This window comes from Amblyomma maculatum, chromosome 1, assembly GCF_055883805.1.
Source record: "Amblyomma maculatum isolate TAMU_Amacu chromosome 1, ASM5588380v1, whole genome shotgun sequence".
Lineage (NCBI taxonomy): Eukaryota > Metazoa > Arthropoda > Arachnida > Ixodida > Ixodidae > Amblyomma > Amblyomma maculatum.
Genome location: NC_139344.1, coordinates 235,290,653 through 235,314,341, shown reverse-complemented (window position 1 = coordinate 235,314,341; position 23,689 = coordinate 235,290,653). Strand labels below are relative to the sequence as shown.

The following is a 23,689-nucleotide window of genomic DNA, read 5'->3' as shown; positions in this document are numbered from 1 at the left end:
AAAATGGAATAACGAAGAGCAAAATAAACTACACACAGTAAAACCCATAGTAGGAGAATGGAAATCATGTACACAGAACAAACGCTTCAGTGAGGTGATTTTGTGCCGTCTTCGAATCGGACATACAAACTTGACACACAATTTCTTACTGAGAAAAGAGCAAAAACCATTATGCAAAGAATGTGGAGGTGAGCTCACCGTGAACCACATTTTGATCTCGTGCACAGAACTTGAACAGTTAAGGAAAAAATATTTTACTCCATTCTATAATGAACGCATCCCATTCCACCCCTGTTTACTATTAGGAGACAACCCGCTTGTTGAAATTTCATCTGTTTTTAGTTTTCTTAAAGAGTTAGGGATTCTAAATCAGCTGTAATTTTCTAAACTTTTCATTTTCACTCATAAAGAAGCTCAGCAACCTAGTGTTTGGCGCATGATGGCCATAGTAGCCTATGTGCCAAAAAACCCAACCCAACCCAACCCAATTTTCTATTCCTGACGTATAAAAAAATCGTGATTTGATTCCTTTGTATTCAGTGTTCAATGCTTTGCTGACTATGCATGTAGCTCTGACAATACAAGACAAACACAGCCAATGCATGTACAGATGTATAAAATAACAGGTGGCCTTGGCAACAATTCAGTAGAGACTAGCTGCAAATGGAATGCTTGATTTTGTATTTCATAACTGAACATCAAGCTTGACTAAAAGCATTTGCCTATTTTGACTTGACATACTCAAATATGGAATCTATCAATTCGATGCGCTCAAGCACTGCCAATAGGGGAGACAACCTTGGCCAGGGGACGCTGCGCCACTCTGCACCAGCGCGCTCCATGGAGACCTTGGCAAAACCTCTGCGCAGTGTGGCTACATCACCTGCTTCGCACTGCATTCAAGCGTGCGTTTAAGTGCACGCACAGTTGTTGCTCTCCTCTTCTTACTAGTAACATTCTGGCCACCGTTGTGTTCCTTGTGTTCCAAGAAAAGGGAGAAAAAAAAAAACACGATAAAATTACGGTTCGCTTTTTTAGACAACTTGTATGATAAACTGTAATGGGGTGTTTGTCGGCCCTTTTTTTAAAGTATCTCATACCACCCGTATCTCCCAAAACTGTTTGTCCTTGGTGGTGCCACAGTGGCCATCGCGGAGCCAAGTCATTTTTAAACAGATTTTCAAAAACGGGATCGAATCCTGGCCTCGGAGGCTGCTTTTCAATGGAAGTGAAAAGCAAGGCGCCCGTGTGCTGTGCGATGTCAGTGCACGTTAAAGAACCCTAGGTGGTCGAAATTTTTGGAGTCCTCCATTACGGCGTCTCTCATAGCCTGAGTCGCTTTGCGACAAACCAAACCAAACCAAACCAAACCATCATTTTCAAGCAACAGATGTATCAATCATTCTGTATACACGATCCTGCTTCCAGAGTTCAAAACTGGACACTCGCTCAGAGATAACTGAACTAGGAATTGCACAGAGTAGCTGTAGAACTAAGACAAAGGTTTCCGTGGAGAGCTGTCCCCGTCTGCATCGAAAGTCGTCGGGCATTTCCTCGCAGTTAATATCGTGGAGAGAAAGAAAACTGCTGCAAGAATGACATGCTCAGCTTCTGGTCAATGACATAGGTCATTAGAAACCACTCATTGTTAAAGGTAGATAAGTCACTGATTTCGGTCATCAACGCCACAGCAGCGCACTAACTTCCCCTGGCCGCTGTCTGCATGAACCAAATAGTAAGGCGGTGTGTTTTGTGCCATTGTAGGGAACACGTCCAAAACGCACCGAGAACAGGCACCATGGCACCGGTAGCACCCTGTGTGGTCGTCGCTGTGTTGAAGCAAATGGGTCATTGTGGGTGGCAACCTTTAGTTTCGTTGAACTTGTTGGGGGGTTGCCTTAAACGTCTGTCTTCAAAGAGCTGAATGGGCCCCTTTCAAGCGTATTGTATTGTATTGGGTTTTAATGCGCATAGGAAACTAAACAGGGTTGAGTGTGTGTTGTGTTAAAAAGGCCATTGTTTACAGTTATGTCATAGTTTGTTTAAAATGCTGATTTCTTTGAAAAAATTCAAGTGTGCGGTCTTCGAGTGAGCAGTCACAAAGGGAAGGGAAGCTCCTCAACCGGTGCCCATCGCTGTGTACATGCGTATCAATGATTCTCCATGAAAAGACTGTACCCTTCATTCACTGAACAGCAAGAAACAGACATCGGAGCTTCCGCATTATTCTTTACTCTCCCACAGCTTAACAACGCAAGGGGTGCTGCCTACATTAGTATAATGTTTATTTTGAATTTTCTACTAATGTTGTTTATGTCACAAAACATTCAGGAAACATTCAGGAAACTTATATAACAATTTTCTAATGTTCAGTGCTGCCTGGGTCATTTTTCAGGACCTGAAACGGCACGCAGTGACAACAGTCTATCAGTTATTCATAATTTCTCGCTTTCGAAAGCATCGATTAAAAAACACGTTTCCAACCAGCCTCTGTTAGTCAAGGAACTGAAAAATGCAAAAATGAGAAGCTTCTCATTTTCTCAAAAGCGTCGGTTTTGCACGCATCTCTATGTGATTGTGCCTCCTTCTTATTCTTCTGCTCCGTGTGTACGTGCAGCCACGTCTGGCATGCGCACCCGCGCGAGCGAGCTGTGCAGGCTTCGCAGTCAGCCATGCACTGCGCGTAGGTTTTTCCGCTTCTCTCCGCTTCATTGGAAACCAAGTGTTGGCGCCGTGGAGCAAACTCCAGCTTCAGTTCCCTGTAGTTCAAAGTTCACATCAATGATCAGCACATGTCCATTCCCTATCTTGTGCAGATCCTTTTAGATCCTTTTTGATCACAGGCGCATGGGGAAGAATTCCTGAGCACGGGATAGTAAGGCCTTCATGAAGGATAGATGGCACTGAAGGGCAGCTCCTTTGCTTCATTCCCTTCTGCCTCCTCATGTTATTGCTTGAACGTTGCTGGGGCTCCCTCAATATAGGCCCTGTTTGGCTTCCCAGCACCTCTGAGAAGGTTTCTAGTAAGTGGCATCTTCAGCGCATCCCCTCCATAATGCTTCAAGCATGCTTTTGCCTGACAGGCTTGACAGACTTGTTGACAAAGAGGCTCGCCAGTAAAGTACCTGCTTGTTTTTATAACAGAAGCATTAGAACAACTCATGCAGTTCATTGTAGCCGGGCAAGTTTCCTCATGGCTTGTTGTAGTTTGTGATATCTGTATTGCTCACTGCTCTCATTTCTCTCTGTACTGGTGATTTAAAAGGCTGGCAGGAGGTGACAGTAAGGTGCACAGACCATTTTCGCGCAATAATTCCCTCCAATCGCTTATGGCTTGTTTTAAATTTAAACAAATATTTGTTATGCTCTATGCTGCTTTAATTTATGACAATTTTATATATTAGGCCCAGTGCGAGATCATTATAATTTTGCCACTGGTGATGCTGCCGTTGTTTTGACTATGGTGACCTCTCACAGCATGCCACCACTTTGCTGTGCTTCTCACAGGATTACACTGGATCACATTTTTTGTAGGAAGTATCATTAATGGTGCACTGTGCAGCAAAAACCCATATTCTGCTAAATTTGATGGCAAACATAGAGGCAGCCAGTTTGGAGCAGAACGGAGCAAATGGAGCAGCACTTCCATCTTTGTAGTGGTGATCAAAATGCATTCATGCAGTTTTTAGAACTTTCTACTGTGAGAATCACAAGGCACTTATTGCTGTGGAGTGAAAACTGTACAATTGCTGCTACCATGGTGCAGGTCATGAAAAGCACAGGTGTACAGCCCTGGCAGAATTTTTTATTGCCAGCATTGTTTAGCGATCACACTCTTGTCACGCATCACTTGCCAAAAATTTGGAGGCAGTTTATACACGTTAGCCCATGCGACTATTGCACTCCTGCACGAACCCAAGAGACCATCACATACTCTACAGAATGTATGAGAAAACTTAAAAATTGAAGCATGCTCCACGATATTTTGGCCGCACCTGTAAACACGAAAATACATGGCGATAAACTGAGGATCAGGGCTGAAAAGGAACTGCTTACCCTTGTGTAATTTTTATCCATCTCGCATGTTCCAAGATATCAGAGGTAAGAACTGAGCTGTACACCTTTTCATACTCGATGCCATTTGGCCAATGTTGCTCTAGCACCCAAGCTGCACTTACTGAATGTGGGAATAGATGTGCTTGGTTTTTCCCATATGCTTAAGCAAAAATAATCTCAGAGGCCCCTTGCAATAAAAAGGCTGCATTTTTATAGCACATTAGTTTTTATTTAATTTTGCTTGAGCTTATTTCAGTTCACAGCTGGTATTGGTCTACAGTAAAGGGATGAAAATCTTTAGTCCGGACTTACTGTTTCAGGTGACGTAAAAGAAATATCTAAAGTAGATGATGGCTCATGTGTTATTGATGGGTTCAGTGACTGCAGGTCCAGAGCCACAGTGCTGGGAAAGCTGGCTGCCCAACCAATGCTTGTTAGTAATGACTGTCCACTTCTCCATGTTGTCAGCTTCTGCGTTATGCCACCAATTAGGTCCTAGAACACAGTGTTAAAAATAAAATAATGAAAAAAGATGTTTCACATCTGTAAAAATATGAGCTACTGTAGGTTGCTGTAGCATAAGTCATAATCAGTGTTTGGGGTCAAAGATACCTGCTTTAGTTCCATTTACACTTGCGTAGTGCCATTGTGAAGCTTATCAAACATTGTTGCATCAGTAGGCCTTTTTTAAGGCCATCATGGTCTGTATTCATTTTTGTCATATTTCTACCTTATACCTTGTGAGCAGTTTTAATGCAAGTAAAATTAGGTATTTGCATTTCAGTTTTTGTTGACTTACCACACAAGTGAGACTACTTTTTATTGTGCCCTTTCTGTACAATTTAAATATATACAAAAAAAAAAATCTCAAAGATGAAGTTACCAATAGGAACACCGAAACTAATTTTTGGATCAAAGCAAATGGTGTGGTTTATTTATTCCGCAGTAGAAAACAAAACTGGTATTTCTATGTGACCTATGCTCATAATGAGCGCTGAACAAGGATAGAGGGGTGGAAGCCTCAGTTCACAGGTCAAGCCAACGTTTCCACAGTTTCCACAAGTGGACTGGTCTTCATGTGGGCAGAGCGATCATCACTGGCAGGGCTTTAAATATGTTTTTGCTTCAGAAGAAGAAAAGCTGGGGAGGGGGAGGGTGGGTGAGAAGAAAGTAGGTCAAGGAGTGGTATAGGGGAGGGTTGGTGAGGAGAAAATAGGTCAAGGAGTGAATAAAAAAAAAATGTTTCTTCAGTATGTATTTCTCAGCCTGGAACCAGTGATCCTGTGGCCTGAAAAACTAATAAAAGCAGCAGTACCAGCAGGAACTACAATGCTGGGTGGATGATTCACCATCATCAGCCTGACTATACCCACTGCTGGGCGAAGGCCTCTCCTATATTTCTCCAATTAACCCGGTTCTGTGCTAGCTGCATCCACTTGACCCCTGCAAACTTCTTAACCTCATCCGCCCACATAACTTTCTGTCACACCCTGCTACGCTTTCCTTCCCTTGGAATCCAGTTTGTTACCCTAAGCGACCATCGGTTATCCTCTCTTCGCACTACATGTCCTGCCCATGCCCATTTCTTCTAGATTTCCACTAGAATGTCAGTAACTTGAGTTATTTCTCTGACCAACTCTGCACGCTTCCTATCTCTTAATGTTGCCCCTACCATTTTTCGTTCCATAGCCCTCTGGGTTGTTCTCAACTTAAGTAGAACCCTCTTGGTTAGTCTCCACGTTTCAGCCCCATAAATGAGTACAGGTAATATGCAACTGTTTTATACTTTCCTCTTGAGCGATACCGGTAAGCTGCTAGTCATAATTTGCGAGTGCTAGCCAAATGTGCCCCATCCCAATCTTATTCTTCTTGTTATTTCCTTTTCATGGTCCGGATCTGGGGTTACTACCTGTCTTAAGTAGACATATTCGCCTACTACTTCCAGTGCTTCGCTACCTAACGTAAACTGCTGTTCCTTCCCGAGGTTGTTGAACATTACCTTAGTCCTCTGCATATTGATTTTTAAGCCTACCTTTCTACTTTTCCGGTCTAGGTCATCAATCATTATTTGCAGTTCATCCCCCGAGTTACTTAGCAAGGCAATGTTATCAGCAAATCGCAGATTACTGAGGTATTCTCCATCTACCCTTATCCCTGACTGCTCCCATTCCAAGTCTTTGAATACTTTCTCTAAGCAAGCTGTGAATGGACCTTTTTCCAATAGCGCATCCCTCTTGCGGCCGCCAGGCGAAGTACGAATGACGGGACGGGCTACCGAGAATTTGTGCAGAAACTCGTTCCCAGCACCGGGGTGGGCTTTTCATACAGATGTTGAGTGCAGGGTTGGTCTTGCCTAGTCTTATGCAGAGATGCTTGTGTCATCTGTGTACATACCAAACATACCTTGATGCACTAAAATCCCCCCCCCCCTTCCCCTTGTTAAACCATGACAATGACAACAGGAAGCTGGCGAACCTGGCCCTTTCTTCCCCATTGAGGCAAACTGGGGGAGGTGGGGACAATATAATGCCTCCCTTCTGAAGGCCAAGAAGATGCTAGAACTGCACACAATTATTGTGCAGCAGTCCGTCGCGTAATTGAAGCAAGGGGTATCGTTTCCTGGAAAAGCACGTGCACTAAGTCCTCCCCCTATTTCCGCTTGGCATCCCGGCGAAAATGGCGGCCGAGGAGGCTTCGCGCATTCGCAGTAGCGCTACTGGAAAAAGGTCCATAGTACTGGGGAGATAGTGTCTCCTTGCCTAACACCTTTCTTTATGGGAGTTTAGTTACTTTCTTTATGCAGAACTATGGTTGCTGTGCAGCCACTATATATATCTTCCAGCACTTTCACGTACGGCTCGTTTACTCCCTGATTTCGCAATGCCAGCATCACTGCCGAGGTTTCAACTGAGTCAAATGTTTTTTCGTAATCAATGAATGCTATGTATAAGGGCTGGTTATATTCCGAGCATTTTTCTATCACCTGGTTGATGGTATGGATATGATCAATAGTAGAGTACCATTTACGAAAATCTGCTTGATCCTTTGCTTGATTGCAGTATAAGGTTGTTTAGTCCTGATTCTATTAGTGATTACCTTAGTAAATACTTTATATGTAACAGACAGTAAGCTGATAGGTCTGTAACTTTTAAGGTCCTTAGAGTCCCCTTTCTTATGAATGAGGATAATGTTTGCATTCTTCCATGGTTCCGGTACCGTCGATGACACGAGGCACTGCGTATACAGGGTAACCAGTTTTTTCTAGCATGATATCCCCCCATCCTTCAACAAATATGTACTTATCTGATCCTCTCCAGCTGATTTCACCTTTTCATAGTTTCTTATGCTTTCTTGACCTCATCCTTCGTCGCTGGTGGAACGTCTGACTGTTTTTCCCTACCACCAATCTCATTACAGTCCTGACTACTTCGGCTACCATAGATATCTATATAGAACTCCTTGGCTATTTTGACTATCTTGTCCATATTTGTGATGACATTGCCCGCCTTGTCCCTTATCGCATACATCTGGATTTTGCCTATGCCCAATTACGTTTTTACCGCTCTAAGGCTTCCCCCATTTTTTACAGCATGCATGCTCAATTTTCTCCATGTTATACTTCCCTATATTGGCCACCTTGTGCTTATTGATTAGCTTTGATATCTCGGCCAATTCTATATGGTCTGTTGGATTGGAAGCTTTCATACTCTGGCGTTTCTTAATCAAATCTTTCGTCTCCTTATACAGCTTACCGGTATCCTAACTATCCTACCGCCTACTTCTACAGCGTACTCAGTAATGACATCTCTGAAATTATTGTTCATTGCTTCTAGGGTAATGTCGCCATCCTTGGTTAGAGCTGAATATCTATTCTGTAGCGAGATCCTGAAGGGTGGATGATTAGTCAGCACCTAGAGCAGGTTCAGTGTAGACACATCTTTCTTGAAAGGGGACAGGCATTCCAAAGGCTCCTGATAAAGAATACATCTGCAGGGGAACAATTCTCAAAAACTTTAGGAAAAGGGGCGAGAAGGACAAAGAATAATAACAGGACAGTGAACCACACCTGCCACACACACGCACAGACACAAAAAATCAAGGGCCAACTAAAGTAGGAAGTGATAAGAAGGAAAACTGCTTTTGAAAATTGTTCCCCTGCAGATATATTCCTTATCAGTACCCTTTGGAATGCCTGTCACTTTTCAAGAAAGGTGTGTCTGCACTGAACCTGCTTTAGGTGCTGATTAATCATCCATCCCACATTGTAGTTTTTCCTGGTACTGAGGCTTTTTATTTCTTTTTCAGGCCACAGGATCACTGGTTCCAGGCTGAAAAATACATACTAAAGAAACATTTATTTTTTTATTCACTCCTTGACCTCCTTCCTCCTCACCAACCCTCCCCTACACCACTCCTTGACCTACCTTCTTCTCACCCACGCTCCCCTCCCCAGCTTTTCTTCTCCTGATGCAAAAGCCTATTTAAACCCCTGCCAGCGATGATCGCTCTACCCAGATGAAGACAATAGACCCCTTTCATAAATGTTAAGTCAGCTTCACCTCTATGCTGCATTCCCCTCTAATGGCGGAACAGCAATGTATTGAAACATTATATTATGGCCATAATTCATATAATTTATGCATCAGAACATATTCGCATAATTGCTCTATTACCACTACATGCACCTGTGTAGAAGCAACATGCGATTTCAGATCTATATCGCCGTTTTTCTGGCGGCCAGTGACGCCATGTTTGGGGAAAGAAGCAGCGTGGGAAAGCCAACTTAACAATTTTTGCAAGGGGTCCATTGTCCACTTGTTGGAAAGTTGGCTTGACCTGCAAACTGAGGCTTCCCCCCTCTATCCTTGTTCAGCGCTCTTTCATACTGTGTAACCATCTTCTTCCTCTCGTTCTACCTGGATCCATGCTCATAAAGAGAATTTATCACAGTTTACTTACCTTTAGTGCTCTCAGGTGCTGTTGGTCACCCGTATTTCTGAAAGTGATTCGCTAATTAAGTTGGTGACTTCATTTCATCCCCCTGACCATTTCCCCAAACTAAAAACCCTGAAATACCAAGTGCACCTCTCTGTTTCAGCCTGTACTCTTGAAGGCAAGCCAGCAACTGTTTCATCAGCCAGAATTTGGATAATCTTGGTATTGCCATCCTCTGGAAACAAAATGAGCATGATGGCAATGACATGTGCCTGATTTATACAACGTGCAAGCTTTTCAAGATCTACAGACCACGATAGCAAGCAATGTCAAGGGCAGTGGCACCATTGAATGCTTCCAAATAGACATCAGCACCTGAGCTGATGAGGTAACGAACGATGTGCGTTTGCCTAGAAAAAAAAAAGAAAAAAGGTATGGTAGACAAATTATTTGTACATATGGTCAAAAGGGCTGCAAAATGTCAGTCACATAACTTGGTTAAAAAAGAAATATAACTAAGAATACCACATGATACCCATGAAATGCAGCATGCATGAGAGCTGTCCAGCCAGCTGAGCAGTCTTGCAATTCCAGGTCTGCATTGCCTTCTACCAGAAGTGCGACAGCATCAATGTAACCCAATATGGCTGCTTGCATAAGCGGAGTGGTGCCTTTTTTTGAGTGAAACCAATTGCAACACTGTGGACGTTCTTCCAAAATTCTTTTCACTTCATTCAAATCACCTAAAACAAACAAACAAAAGGAATCAAGTTTGCCAGTAATTGGCCCAACCAAGTTCAAACTACAGCACTGTGGCAGTACAGTCAATGGATTGTGTAGTATTTATATTATCAGTAAAGTTATTTGAGTATTCTGCCCGTTTAGAGATCCTGAAGAAGTTTCCAAGTAGCAGGTCATTTTCAAACATTCTACATAAAGTGTTTCAGAATTTCGTACCTTTCTAACTGAAAATCTTCCGGTATTGTATTGTAATGTTTGTTTAATGAGAAGTAGCAGATGATTAGAGAATCAGAAATGATAAAAAGACAAAAATAGACACTGTGAGTGAGGAAGAATTGCAGTCAACTCTCTCCTGTAGAGGTGCCTCCAAAGGTTTTCGGATTATGGAACTTACAACAAAGCCCAATTGCCGGGCAGCCTTATCATGCAGCCATGGAATGAGGGATGTGCTTTGTAGTTCTCTGCACAATGCAGTCGTGAAGTACTTGGCTATGCTTCTTGTCAATGAGAAAGTTAACGTTTTTCATGATTTCATTGCCCAAAAACGTTTGTGGATGCCCGTACATGCAAGGCTACTTTGAACAGTGGTGTCTTAATTTTATCTACAACAATGTGCAGAGCTAATCTTTCCTATACATTAGATGATTATGTTTCCCACTAATACCCACTTCGGGTGAAATGGAATCAACATATATTATCAACACTTGGTTTTATTGTAGTGTTCTTAACTATTTGAAGCCAGAACACTCACCATTTCTGGATCTAGCATGAACTGCGAAACTTGTCCTTCATTTGTATTACAGCCTTAATTTTTGAAGCTGTAAATTTGTTATAAGGGCAGGAAGAGTGTGAAACAAAAAACATGGCTCTTCAAATGTAATACTTGCGTCGCTACGAGTCATCTTCAGCCAGTAAACTGTAAGCCAGTAAACGAACAGAAAGCGTCAAGTGAAAGGGCCACCAAGTGCCTCTGAGATAATATCTGCCTGCACTTCTGTTTTGAGCAGCTTCCGACCTTAAAAGCAACACAACCCAGCCCATTATTCCAGGTCGACCACTGCAAACCCAAGTGCTTTGTTGAATCAATGGATTGTGTAATCATATTGGGTGATGCAAGTGTTACGTTTAAGGAGTCATGCTTTTTGTTTCACATTATTCCTACCCTTAAAGCAAATTTACGGCTTCAAAAATTAAGGCTGTTATACAAATGAAGGACAAGTTTCGCAGCTTATGCTAGTTTCACAAATGGTGAGTGTTCTGGCTTCAATTAGTTCAGCACACTATAAAAATCTAAGTGTGATAATACAGTACATGTTGACTCCATTTCACTCAAAGCGGATATTAGTGAGTGGAAACGTTAATAATATAATGCGCAGTGAAGATTAATTCTGCGGCATAACTAAAGGGTTACACATTGTCGTGAATAGAATTAAGACAGCACTGTTCAAAGCAGCCTTGCATGTACAGGCATCTGCAAAAGGTTTTGGGACACTGAAATCATGAAAATCTTAATTTTCTCATTAACTAGAAGCGCAGCCAAGCATTCACGGCTGCATTCTGCAGAGAACCACAAAGCACATCATTCTATGGCTGCATGCTAAGGTTGCTCGGCAATTGGGCTTTGTTGTAAATTCTGTATTCCAAGAACTTTTGGGGGCGGGCACCTTTACAGGAGGGAGTTGACTACCCTTCTTACTCGTTCACTCTGTTTATGTCATTCTACCAGCGAAGTTCCGTTGGTGGTTCTTCAGCCCTGTGCACCAGGGGTGCGCCGTCAGAGACGGTATACCGTGTTGCAGCGGAAGTTCCTTGCGCCAAAGACGGAGACGGTATGAGCGAAGACTTGAGGGCAGGAGTTGACGAGAAGAAAAATGAATTTTATACACACAGCAACATTTACAGCAGAGATACAGGTTGGAACCGGCTAAAAGGGAAATATTCCTACCTCGGCATAGCCGACGATGCCGAGCATCAAAATATAGTCCGGAACGCCGGACTGTTCCCTCGGGCTCAGTTTTAACCCCTTTAGGTCCAGCCCTAATTTCCGCAACGACCAATCACAACCAACCTCAACCTGATTGGTTCGTTCCGACGTCCAGCGCCACCTTCAACTTTAAGAGGACTAAACCCTCTCTCTCATAAAAAAAAAAAAAGGAAAGGCAAAACTCCTAGGGTCACGTCCTTACATTGGGCGTGTGCATTGAATGAGCGTCTCACCTGCCCTCGCGAAGTCGAGACAGCACGCTCAACCCGGTGTACAAAAAAAAAAAAAAAGAAGACAAGGAAAGGAAAGAAAAAAACAGCGGTCCTGTCACGACCCCCCTGTCGTCACGAGTGCAGTGCCATTGTTAGGCGTTCGCCACGGCGTTCCATCGGGGCCCGCACTAATCTGTTGTGCCCGTCGGTCCCTTACACTACCATTTCTGATTCTTTTACCAGTTGCTGTTCTTCACAGTTACTTTTTTCTTAAGTAAACATTATAATATAATACAGGACAATGTTCAGTTAGAAAGGAATGAAATGCTGAAACACTTGATGTACAATGTTTGAAAATTACCTGCTATTGTGGAAACTTCCTTAAGATCTCTAAAGGGCAGAATTTTCAAATAATTTGTAGTGTATGAGTATTCCTAGCTTTGTTGTGCCTACAAGTCGCTTTTGCTATAATGTTGACCAGTTTATACAAAATGTGCAGGTGGCTGAAATCAAGTTCATCAAGTAATCGTTGCACTTTGGAGCAATGAAAACAACTCAAGACAGCTGTACCTCTTCAAGATATTTACTGGGAGGTATTTATGTGGATGTCTAGCAAATTTCTGATTGGAAACTTTCTCACATCTTTGACAGCTGAAAGGCTGATAGTCAACCTAATTAATCTGATTAACTACATAGTGATATCGCTCCACACAGGATACCATCACAATTTAGTGTCATTTGCTTATATGAGTCATTATGGTTCCATATCGCTCAAGGGGTGTGCACATATTCCAAATTTTTAATATTAATCAGATAAGTTTGTTATTCAACTTGCATCTCAATTCTGAACTAAACAAAACAAATAATGTTTGCTATTTTTTAATTTTAATTTTTCACTGATCAGATATTCGATTTGATATTCGTAGGCATTTTCTTCTCATATTTGCATTCGATTCATATTCGAAAACTTCAAATATTTGCACACCCCTAATATTATGTGATACCATGTTAGTTTCATCCTAGCATGATGCAAATTTTTTCAGAGTTAAATTCTCTGCATGTATGGTTACCAAGATTGTGTTTTAAATACCTAGACAAAACACTGACTTACATGCTTCGATGGCATCAAATATGTCAGTGACGTCTGGGTTGTGCTCTAGAGGAAATTAACAAAACAAATAAAAGAGCCGGCATAAGCAGGGAACATAGAAGTGAGTTTGTAGCAAATTAAAAAGGAGTTGGCAAGGCAGAAAAAGCCAGGATGAAAACCTACAACCACTTTTCTGCTATTCTGAGCACCTCTGGAAAAATGCTGGGTGGACACTTAAGTTCCGTCTTTAAGACTGTGACATTATAGCTTTAATGGCTCCCATCTGCAGCTCCCCTTGCGGACCCTTGTTTGTCCGCTTGTTTGTGTGTGTGTGCACTTGGTACTCATTGAATCGCTAATCAATTAATTTGTGCCACTGTTATTTCACACATAAGCATGACCATATATTGGTAGGCCCTGCCATTATGTGAAAAGCCGCCTGACATAGATATAAAGCCCTGCTTCAAGCAAACTGAACTAACGTGCCAGCGTGACATAGGAGCAGCGTGTCTAACGTAAGGTTCAAGGGTTCCGGTGGGTTTGATTCTCATCTCACCCTCCCATCTCAAAGGAGAAACCTGAGTCGGCAGCTCCTGCCATGTCACGAGGCCTTGTGACATCACGCATACTGCTGACCAATTGGTGGCCAGCTACGTCACCTGCCAACTGCCACCTTCCAGAGTCATGACCATGATTTTTCAATCACAAGGCCGACAACGTTGGATTTTCTGCAGAACGAGGCTTTTAACATTATTGTGTTAAAATTACTTAGTTTATGAGGCATTCCAAACTGGTAGGCTTGTTTTTCAGCACTGTTAAACGGGAAGCAAAATGCAAGTACAGTCAACCTTCATTAGTGCAAGGTCACTTTGGTTCCCTGACTCAAGTGCATGTGTTTTAGATTGCTTAAAGAGCACTGGTAAGTGATTCCACTTAGCACAAGGTGTGAGCTTTGCAGTCCTGAAGGACAGAGAAATATGGAGGAGAACAGGTGACAATTTTTTGCTTTCTCTCCTTTCACTTTAAAATAGCAACAAACAAAGGCAGAAACACTTGCAGAAGGCTGCTTATTTGCATTCTTTTAATGAGAAAATAGTGTGCTAAGTTTGTGCCATCAAGCACCACATTTGGTAGTACTTAGCTGCAAAAGAAAGAATCCAGCATCTACGGTTTGGTTTGGTTTATGGAGTTTAACATACCTAAAGCGACTCATTCTGTGAGAGCGCCGCAATGGCGGGCTCCAGATAATTTTGACCAACTGCAGTACTTTACTGTGCACTGACATTGTACAGTACACTGGTAGCTTTGCATTTTATGGGCATCAAAACGTAGATGCAGCATTCAAGATTGAACCCAGGCTCCCAGCTCAATAATCAAGTGCCCTAACCACTCAGCCACTGCAGTGAGGCTAACCAATGTCTGTGATACCTAGATGCCATAATATATAATTCAAGATGACATGTAGGGCTTAATGTCTCAAAGCAGCACATGAGCTACAGGATTCATTTTGACCACCTGATTCTTTGACATACACTGACATCGCACGAAACACAAGATTTTGCATTTTGTATCTACAGAAATACAGCTACCATGGCCAGGATTTTGCCTTCTCACACTGGGTTTAGTAACCGTATGCTGTAGCCACAGAACAATTGCAGCATGTCACCAGTGAAAGAGGTACCTACTATCAGATGAAAATTAGTGGACCTCCTCCCCTCAAATTTTTTAGCTGTGCACTGCCTGACAATGCAGTCTTAGTGTCAAGATCTGCGCACTGTGCCTGTTGCCTGTTTAGACACCAGGGCCGTATACCGAGCATGCGTCATTTTCAGAAGCACTGATTTCACCATGTTCGCCCTCACATGGTTGGTTAAAACGCTGGAACCAGAAGTGATGGCAGCCGAACTAACATCCAGTTCTGGTGTTTCCACCAACATGAGGTGAGGACAAAATTAAGTGACACTTCTGGTAACGATGCAAACTCAGAATAAAGGCCCAGGAGTGCATCGCCAGGTGTCACAAGCATGCGGTGCAATATGGTTTAGAACTTGGAGGGGGTGGTCTTTTACTTTTGCTCCCGACATTACTTGAGGGGCAATTGAGGAGCCTTTCCAAGGTTACCATATTCTAAACTTATATGCTAGGTTTTCTTCTCATCCCTGATTATTTCTACGAAGTTTAGTAGCCATGCAACATTTAATCCTGGTGCTAACTGATTTTAAAGCTTGCTATTTCTGTGGCCTTAGGAAAGATTATTTCTATGAGCAGCACTGCATTTTCGATGTCCAGCACATTAATGCCCACTCCCTGCACTGCTTACATAATTTGAGGCTTGTATTAGACTATCTCAGGCATTCTACAAAAGGACTCATATTTTTCATTTGCTACTTAAGCCATTCAATATAAGTACAAGTATTTTTCTAGTAATGTTTGTGGCATTACTGCTGCATTGCATGAAGCATCGTCCTTGGCCATGGAATGAATTTCGGTTGTTTGTTGCGGAATAGAAAGTGGCTCTTAGGCACGTAGTGATTTATGGACTAAAAATGTTCAGTACACTTTTCCGAGTTTCTGTGTGTGATACCAAGTAACTGCTTTTGTAACATAGCCACACAAATGCCTTATCACAAAATACTGTGCAATGTAAAACACATAGTATGAGTATAATTTCTATACAAGACCTGACTACCAATGAGGCAGCAATTTTTGTGAAACAGCATATTCAGCACTGCCTGTAATAGCATAACACACAGAGTTTGCTGCATTTCTTCAAGTAGCAGAAAGTCATGCCTTTAAAAAAGGAACTGAGGAATTTTTTTTAATGTTTATCACATGAGCAACGTATACCACTCTGCAGAGATATACATGGCTTTACCTTGGTGTACCATCTGTGCAGTACTCCGCAGGTATTCGGCTACCTCCGTTTTTACGCATGCTGTGGCCACATCCAGCGCAGTTTGGCCATAAAAGCTGTTCTGGTCTGGGTTGGCATGGTGGTCCATAAGTACTTGTGCTGCGCGCAGATGGCCTCCACTGGCAGCCAGCATGAGAGGAGTAGCGCCTGCGATTATGCATACAATGCCTAGTACTTAGGATAGGACTACAAGTTCCCACCTTGGATTACACCTGCCTAATGATGTCCCAGCTATAAGAAGGTGATATAATTGTAGTGTTCGCTCTTTGTGGCCCTTTCCTCCATTAGCCTTTGTCAGCTGTGTCTGTAGGCAGGTGGCAAAGTGGAGAAAAATCGCCTGCTCCATTTTTAGTGGAGAGGAAAAAAAGAAAGGAAGGATGCGAGACGACAAGTGGCCTAGTGGCTTGGATATCTGCCTCAGCTGCAGGAGGTGGTTGGTTTCGTACCCACCACTGGACAAGGGTAGGTCTAGGCATTCATCATGCCTCGCTTTCTTAGGGGGTTTGCATTTGAAAGGTGCTCTGCAAACCCCGCTGTGCCCTTTCGAGGGTAAGCCTGTTTCGAACACTTCAATCTGCAAAGGTGGTTCGTGTTGCCATGTTCGCATGGCGTTCAAGTTCTGGTTCGCATGCTGTAACCAACGTGCCTAAACAGACGTGGAGGTCAAGTTTCACTGCTGCAAGTTATCTTTCGAAAGAAGTACTCTTCAGAGTATCACAACAGTACTGAGCCAGTCCAAATTTGCCTTCAGCTGTCTGCATTTGTGAGAGAAAAAAAAATAAACAGAACATGTCTGTGAAAAATGCTTTGCTTCCATACCACAGCTAATGCTCGAACATTTCCGTTACGCAGTCAGGTTTTCAGTTTTGTTTGCGGCAGTTAAAAAAGTTACTGCGCATGCCCTCTTTTAGCTTTTAAGTTAAATCTTCTTCAATGACTTGCATGTAATCACATTTCATTTGACACATAAACGTGTGTACAAGCAAGCACGCCAAGCCTAATGGTACAAGAGTTGATTGCTGAACATTTGTAGTGTCCTTACTGCAAGAAAAGTAACAATGACTTTCTTATTTCTAATAGCTAGCAATTCAGCACCCAGTCCTGTTACTGAAAAATTAGATTAATGGGGTTCTTAAAAAACAGATGACCTATGTGTGAGAGCTTTGGTCAGTGGACATAGTAAGAGGTTTAATGCAGAGAAATTAGAGATAATGCAGAAAAAAAGAGTATAACAAAGCATCATATTTCTTTTTTCTCATCACTTCATGCATGGTTTAGACCACTTAAATGGCTCAGAAATGGGAAAAACACTATTTAAGATGTGCTAACAATTCAAACCAAAAATAATTTCAAAGAACATACTGGTAGCCATACTAAAGCAGTCAAACTGTTTTTGTTTCTAATTTCCTTCACTGCCCAAATCTCCTGCAAAGTGACACGTTGGAGTTCTGAACATTCTGCTGTTTAAGTCTACCAGTCAATTTAACATCACAACCATACACAATGTTTAACAAAGGTTTTGCTTTTTCTCTGAATTTTTCAAAAACTGTCTTCTATAAGCCATGCAGTCTTTTGCTGTCCTTTGCTCGGCTCATTTGCTCATGATGTCAATATGCGGGAACAGCAACAGAAGCGAGTTTTCTGATGTCTGGCAATGCTTTGGATAAGAAGTGGCCACTAATGAGAATAAGAGATGAGGAGTTAAACTAGGGACTGTTTATAAGCCCTGTATACAGTTCAAAATAGCAGTATGTGGCTGAGCAGTTTATGGACACCTACTGTACCTTATTAGCACAATTATTCTAGAAATGATAACAAGTTTTTATTTAAATAAGGTGGGGTCATGGACCGATTTTTCAAGCAGTTCATCGCATAGAAGCTGAACACCAGGTTAGGGGAATGCTTGTACCAATCGTACCACCTGTGGGCACCCGGCGGCACAGAGGATCAAGTCCCGAGCCTCCCATATACGAGATGTACGCTCAATAAAAAGGGTCATGCAATGTGGGGTAATGGATTCACTCATTCAATTTCTGGTTGATAAAGTGCCCTGAGCAGTTTTTTGTACAAAGTGTGTGTGCACCTTGCTCCCATTAATATTATCCATGAGAGAAGCACAGTCCTTGGTATAAAAATTATTCTTGCAACATTGTAGCCAGAACTTTAGATGCAATGCATTGGAACCTGTTTTAGTCTGCAAATAAAACAAGGTGCAAGAATTATTTTAGGACTATGCCCAGGTCATTTACCAGTAGCTAGGAGCACTTGGTTAACAGAGCTGCCTCGCTGAAGAAGGGCATTGATGACTGATATGTGGCCATTGACAGCAGCAGCACCTAAAGGTGTAAGACCTGAGCCACGATGGGCAGCGCTGTCTGCAACGTCTGCAGCTACTTCCAGGAGGAGGCAAACAGTTGAGTGGTGACCTCCTCCAGCAGCCAATGTCAGTGCATCTACACCTGTTCAGAAAGTGACACACATGAAAAGAAAACTGCACAACTCTTTTTCTGTGTACCATTATTTGGGTTCCATAGTGGCTATTAAAGCTATTAAATGGTATCATTAAAGCTTTACCTTCTAACGTTCAGTGTCACAAAATTAAGACATATTATTTTCATGCTATGTACTCAGCACTACATGAAGCTTGCATAAAAAGCATGATATCAACATGTTTTCAGTAGCAGTGCTTTTAGACCAAAATGTTTGGTTTGGTTTGTAGGGTTTAATGTCTCAAAACGACTCAGGCTAGAGACCCGCCGTAGTAGAGAACTCTGGAAATTTTGACCAACTAGGGTTCTTCAACACGCATTGACATCGTGCAGCGCATGAACAGTATTCCATTTCGCCTCTATCGAAATGCAGCCAGCGGTAGTCGGGTGTTGTAACCACTGTGCCACCATTGTCACTGCAATGAAGCTGTGCAAAGAAAAAGCGGGTGTGAATACGACTTCCAGGCAGCATTCAATAACTGCCTGCCTTTAATTTTCTGACAATCATTGCAGAAAAAGTAGAGAAATGTTTGTTGGATAAAAAATTATCTATTGTCCCAACGCCTTCAAGCTGGTTTGAGACCTTCAAGTAAGTCTTTCACACAGTCAAAACTAACTGCACAAAATGAACCACAGTCCTATTGCTATGAATTTGTGACACAGTGATTTTTCAAATTTAAGCTGTGATGACAAATTTTTGATACTGCCTTTTAAATATACGTCTATTAGCTAGCATAATATCACCGTAATGATTTCCTTTAATTTCTTCAAAGTATGGGCATTAATGCATTTAACATAAGCTATGAAAGGTACTGTAGTGGAGGGCTCCGAAAATTTTAGCTACCTAAGGTTCTTTAATGTGTACTGACATCACACAGTACACAAGCACCTAGCATTTTACCTGCATCAAACCAAGGCTGCCGCAGCCAGTACTGAACCCATGATCTTGGGATCAACAATCGAGCATCTAAGCCACCACAGTGGGGTAAACAGGTTAAACATGGAACATAGTTAGAGCCCTATGTTTTTGCTGACACCGATTTCTCTGCTCTCAGACCCAAAGGCATCTTAAGTTAGCTGACGGTTTTTAATTTTCTTTTTATGCTTAGCTGTTATCCACGGCATGGCTTCATCTGTAGATAAGTTTGAAAGGTAGCTATAGAAGCCAGAACACAGGCACTGATAAGACATTTCATCGGCATCACTGGATCACGCACCAACCATGGTAATGACACCCTGTTCCAAAGCTGTTGGGTGTTCCAATGTGGCTACTCTGACAGTGAATGATTTTGTAATGTACAAAAGCATGCAAGTCCAGCAGAGGCATGCAAAGGCTGCATACAAAAAAATTATAGCGCATGCAACAACAGCTGTCATCCCCACTAAAAAACACACACATACACATGCATACATGTAAAATCTGATGTGGAGAGCACTTTCTTGAGGCAAGCTGCCATTTGTAGATTGTTTACCCGGTAAAACTTCCTTTTGAGTGAGCTGGTACATCTTGATCTTGTAATGCTTAGCATGAATGTAGACATACCACAAGAAAGGTGACGGATACACAGCATCACAGCATGGCTTTGTATTTGTCATCTTTATTGTGGTACGTCTGTGTTTGCATTACATATTTTTTACACTACACAGGATTAGTGAAGCCAGAAGTATATTTTCAGTGGGGAGGCTGGCAAAGTACTTCCTTTCAGATTTTTTATTTTTATTTTTTATATTTCATAAATAGTCACTCTTTCCATGTCCTCTGCTGCATTTCTGCACAGAACGAAACCTGCATGCAAGTTGTGCTCAACATGGCATCTGTGCCAGCCTGTTTTTATTGTTAAATCTGGTGTTCTATGAAAACCAAAATGAGGCCGAGAGCCTTGCCTGTTTTTGTGCATCATGGGTGTCATCAACATTAAATTGCTTAATATGACGTCATGGTAGTGCTGATTTTATGAAAATGTGGGAGTCTGAAGTTAGATTACAGAAGCAAATAATAAATAAAAATAAACAAGGCAGGAACAGGTGAGGGCTGAGCCCTCATATAAGATTACTTGGAGGAGCTCGGGCCCGCTCTGCCCTCCCTCCCTTTACCTGTCGGTTCCAGCGTACCTGCACAAGATGGTTTATGAGGCAACAGGCACAAATAGATAGCTTTAATGCATCAGATAACAGCATGTGCCAACAGCATTTTTTTAGGAAAAAAATACGCAAAAATATACAGGACTTATGAAAATTCTTGTTGAATAATCTGATTTCTGGCAGAATTGGAAATCACAAAAAGTGCCAGACTTGTAGCCTTAAATTTTATAGACATAATGTAGTGGTCAGAGAGGAAATTGTTCTTTTACAGGCAAACTCCTTGCTGATTAGGAACATGGGAAAGTCATTCCAGTCTTCAAATTTTGTGACACCAATCCTTCATTTAATCATGGCCACATTTTTTTACATTAAAAAAAAAAAAAAGCTTTCGACAGAGTTCCCCACAAATACCTGTTACACAAGTTATTTAATCTTAATATCTAGCCTAACATTGTTAAATGGATTAAAGAATTCCTAACAAACTGCACTTAGTTTGTCCAAGTAAATGAGCACCCTTCAAGCTCCCTGTAACATTAAGGTACCTCAAGGTTCTACCTTTGGTCCGCTTTGTTTTTGTCTTCGCAGAAATGCTGTGTACAATCTTTTCAACATTGCCGTAACTTTCTTGTGTCCCTTTATCACATTTCCTCTCTTCTCGTGCTGCCAGTGCAATCATACAAATATCTGGGCATAACCTTGTGTACGAATCTTTCTTAAATAATGCACTTAAGTAGCATCATGTCTTCAGCTAAAAAATGCTTGGCTCTCTAAGGTGACATCTTCGCAATTTGCATGTCAAATTGTTAGCTTACGATCACTTGTGAAATGAAAATCAGAATATGCCTCTCCTGTTTGGCACTCACATCAATCTTATTTGACAATGCACTTGAACTAATACAGAACCATGCTGGTAGATTTATTAATTTGTATACCATCACAGCATCACAGCATTACAGATTTTGTTATTTCGAAAGTTTCTTTTAACAGTCATATAAGCACTGCATCCCCTATATGGTCCTACTGGAATGCATCTGAGTTAAAAAAAAAAAAGGTTTAATTGTAAATTTTCCAACTTATACAAATTGATTACAAACTAGATGTGTTTTTGCCACTTATTGGATTCAACCATTTGAGCTGAACAGGTGCTTTCAACTGGAAATAAAACTCGCAACCTACCAAGGCCAAGTGGCTTACTAATTGAACTCAAATGGCATATATATTGAGCCCAGACAGTTTGAACTGCGTAGTTGGAAAAAAAAAAAAAAATCAATTTTGAGCTTTTCTTCTAAGGTGTAGGCAAACATCTGCCTATAAGCCCACATTTTTGCAAATGTATTGAAATGAAAAGAATTACTGGTTTTTACGTCAATCAAGCAAAACAAGCATGCATCCGCACACAGGAAAACTAACATAGGTTCAATATATATCTCAGACCACCATTGCACCAATTTATGGACTTGTAGGGCTCTTTTTCTGGGGCCAGTGACACTTGTCTATTATTTGAAGTTGTCTTATTTAATTATGCCTGCACTGATGGTGGCCATGAGATTAATTAGGAAGATTAGGCTGCTAATGCTGTTTTTACAAGAACTTAATTTACTGGTATCGTTTTATAGAGAGGTATTGTATGCAGACCACAGTCAAGGATATCACATATCTACACTTGGATTTTCCAATTGGGAATGTTCCCTTTGGACATATAGCAGAACCAAGAGGTGTTTCCAACTGGAAACTGCAGTTAGTTCCAAATAGTAAAATTCGACAATCAAATTGGAAACTATTTAAAACATCAAAAACCAGTTCATTATTTCCAGGGGGATTGCAGAACCCATTGGAACGTTTCACTGGAACCAGGAAACCAAATAGACTACCCAGTTGAATTTATCAGCCCGCTAACCTATTGGGGTCAACTGATTCAAATTTAATTCGGATGGAATGCCCACTTGGTTCCTTCCCCCCCCCCCCCCTTTTTTTTTAATTTCTGGGACCGGTTTCTTCTTTCGCGATCAGTATCGCAGATAAATTTCCCAATTGGGAGTTCCAAAACTAAATGGTCTTCTCAATTTAAAGTAAAGAAACCAACTGGGCCTCTTCCCGTGCAGGAGTGAAGAAACAAGTTGAGCTGGCCAATACCCATTGGACAAACTATTTCTGACCGGGAGAAAAATTCAACCTGATTCGTGATTCTAGTCCCATATTGGTGTGTGTGTGTGTGTGTGTGTGTGTGTGTGTGTGTGTGTGTGTGTGTGTGTGTGTGTGTGTGTGTGTGTGTGTGTGTGTGTGTGTGTGTGTGTGTGTGTGTGTGTGTGTGTGTGTGTGTGTGTGTGTGTGTGTGTGTGCGTGCGTGCGTGCGTGCGTGCGTGCGTGCGTGCGTGCGTGCGTGCGTGCGTGCGTGCTTGTGTGTTTTAAATCCACACACCATCACCACATTTGCATGCAGCTTTCTTCTCTCAAACTTCCGCAGATTGGAATGGCCTTCCTGACGACTTTGTAACAATTGCCTGTCCTGCAAACTTCGCGCAAAGCCAACAGTTCATCATCATAACACATGAAAAAGGAAGGAGCATATGGAAGGAGGGAGTGCGGACGGAAAAAAAAATAGATTTGAAGGGGGGTAATACGCTACATTCCTACTCACCGAAGTAGCTAGTTGCATTCACAGTTGCACAATGGTGTAATAGAAGAGAAACCACAGATACCTGGCCATGTTGTGCAGCGTGCATGAGCGGCGTCCAACCGCAGTTGTTCGCCAGGTTAACATCAGCGCCTTGCGCAATAAGGTACTCGGCCAGCATTTTGTATCCGTTCGTGGCTGCGATTTGCAAGCCCGTTGTACCTTCTGCATCTTGGATGTCAATGTCAACTCCTGGGACGGCAAGGCGTTATTACATTAATTGAGTATTGAGGAAAAGGAGCACAACTTTGAGAGAAAGTACTAACCATCTCTCAAGGAACTACGTACTACTTGCAAATCGTTTTCCAAACACGAAGACAAAAACGAAGCGGCTTCTTCATTTGATCCGCGGTTGTCCATTGTTTGCACTAAGGTAATACAACGTTTTATTTAACTCGGCGTAGGCTGGGGAGCTCGCTTTGTAGTAAAGCTATAGTATTCTCGTACAAACGAATGTGCCGCGCTCACATGGCTACGCTCGGATTGGACCAATTTGGATCTCAGCTTCTCGT

The 23,689-nt window shown here is 42.0% G+C and overlaps 1 protein-coding gene across 5 annotated transcripts in view; it reads right to left on the bottom strand.

Moving 5' to 3' along the window:
* The window catches only part of LOC146205929 (uncharacterized), a 30,635-nt gene extending 6,974 nt beyond the window's left edge, over nt 1-23,661 (bottom strand). For 4 of the 5 annotated variants that reach the window (XR_014704295.1, XM_084590587.1, XM_084590586.1 and 1 more), the window contains exons 1-10: nt 23,444-23,661; nt 23,142-23,369; nt 18,182-18,391; nt 15,894-16,079; nt 13,040-13,084; nt 9,527-9,734; nt 9,304-9,401; nt 9,142-9,226; nt 9,016-9,052; nt 4,369-4,551 (exon numbers count right to left, since the gene is read on the bottom strand). Coding sequence is in view for 4 of the 5 variants with exons in the window: in XM_084590587.1 (XP_084446713.1) it covers nt 4,369-4,551; nt 9,016-9,052; nt 9,142-9,226; nt 9,304-9,401; nt 9,527-9,734; nt 13,040-13,084; nt 15,894-16,079; nt 18,182-18,391; nt 23,142-23,369; nt 23,444-23,537 (1,374 nt within the window). In the remaining variant the exon portion in view is untranslated. The remainder of the gene's footprint in view (nt 1-4,368; nt 4,552-9,015; nt 9,053-9,141; nt 9,227-9,303; nt 9,402-9,526; nt 9,735-13,039; nt 13,085-15,893; nt 16,080-18,181; nt 18,392-23,141; nt 23,370-23,443) is intronic. The other variant, XM_084590588.1, reaches the window with a different exon arrangement.
* Between the last annotated feature and the right edge of the window lie 28 nt (nt 23,662-23,689).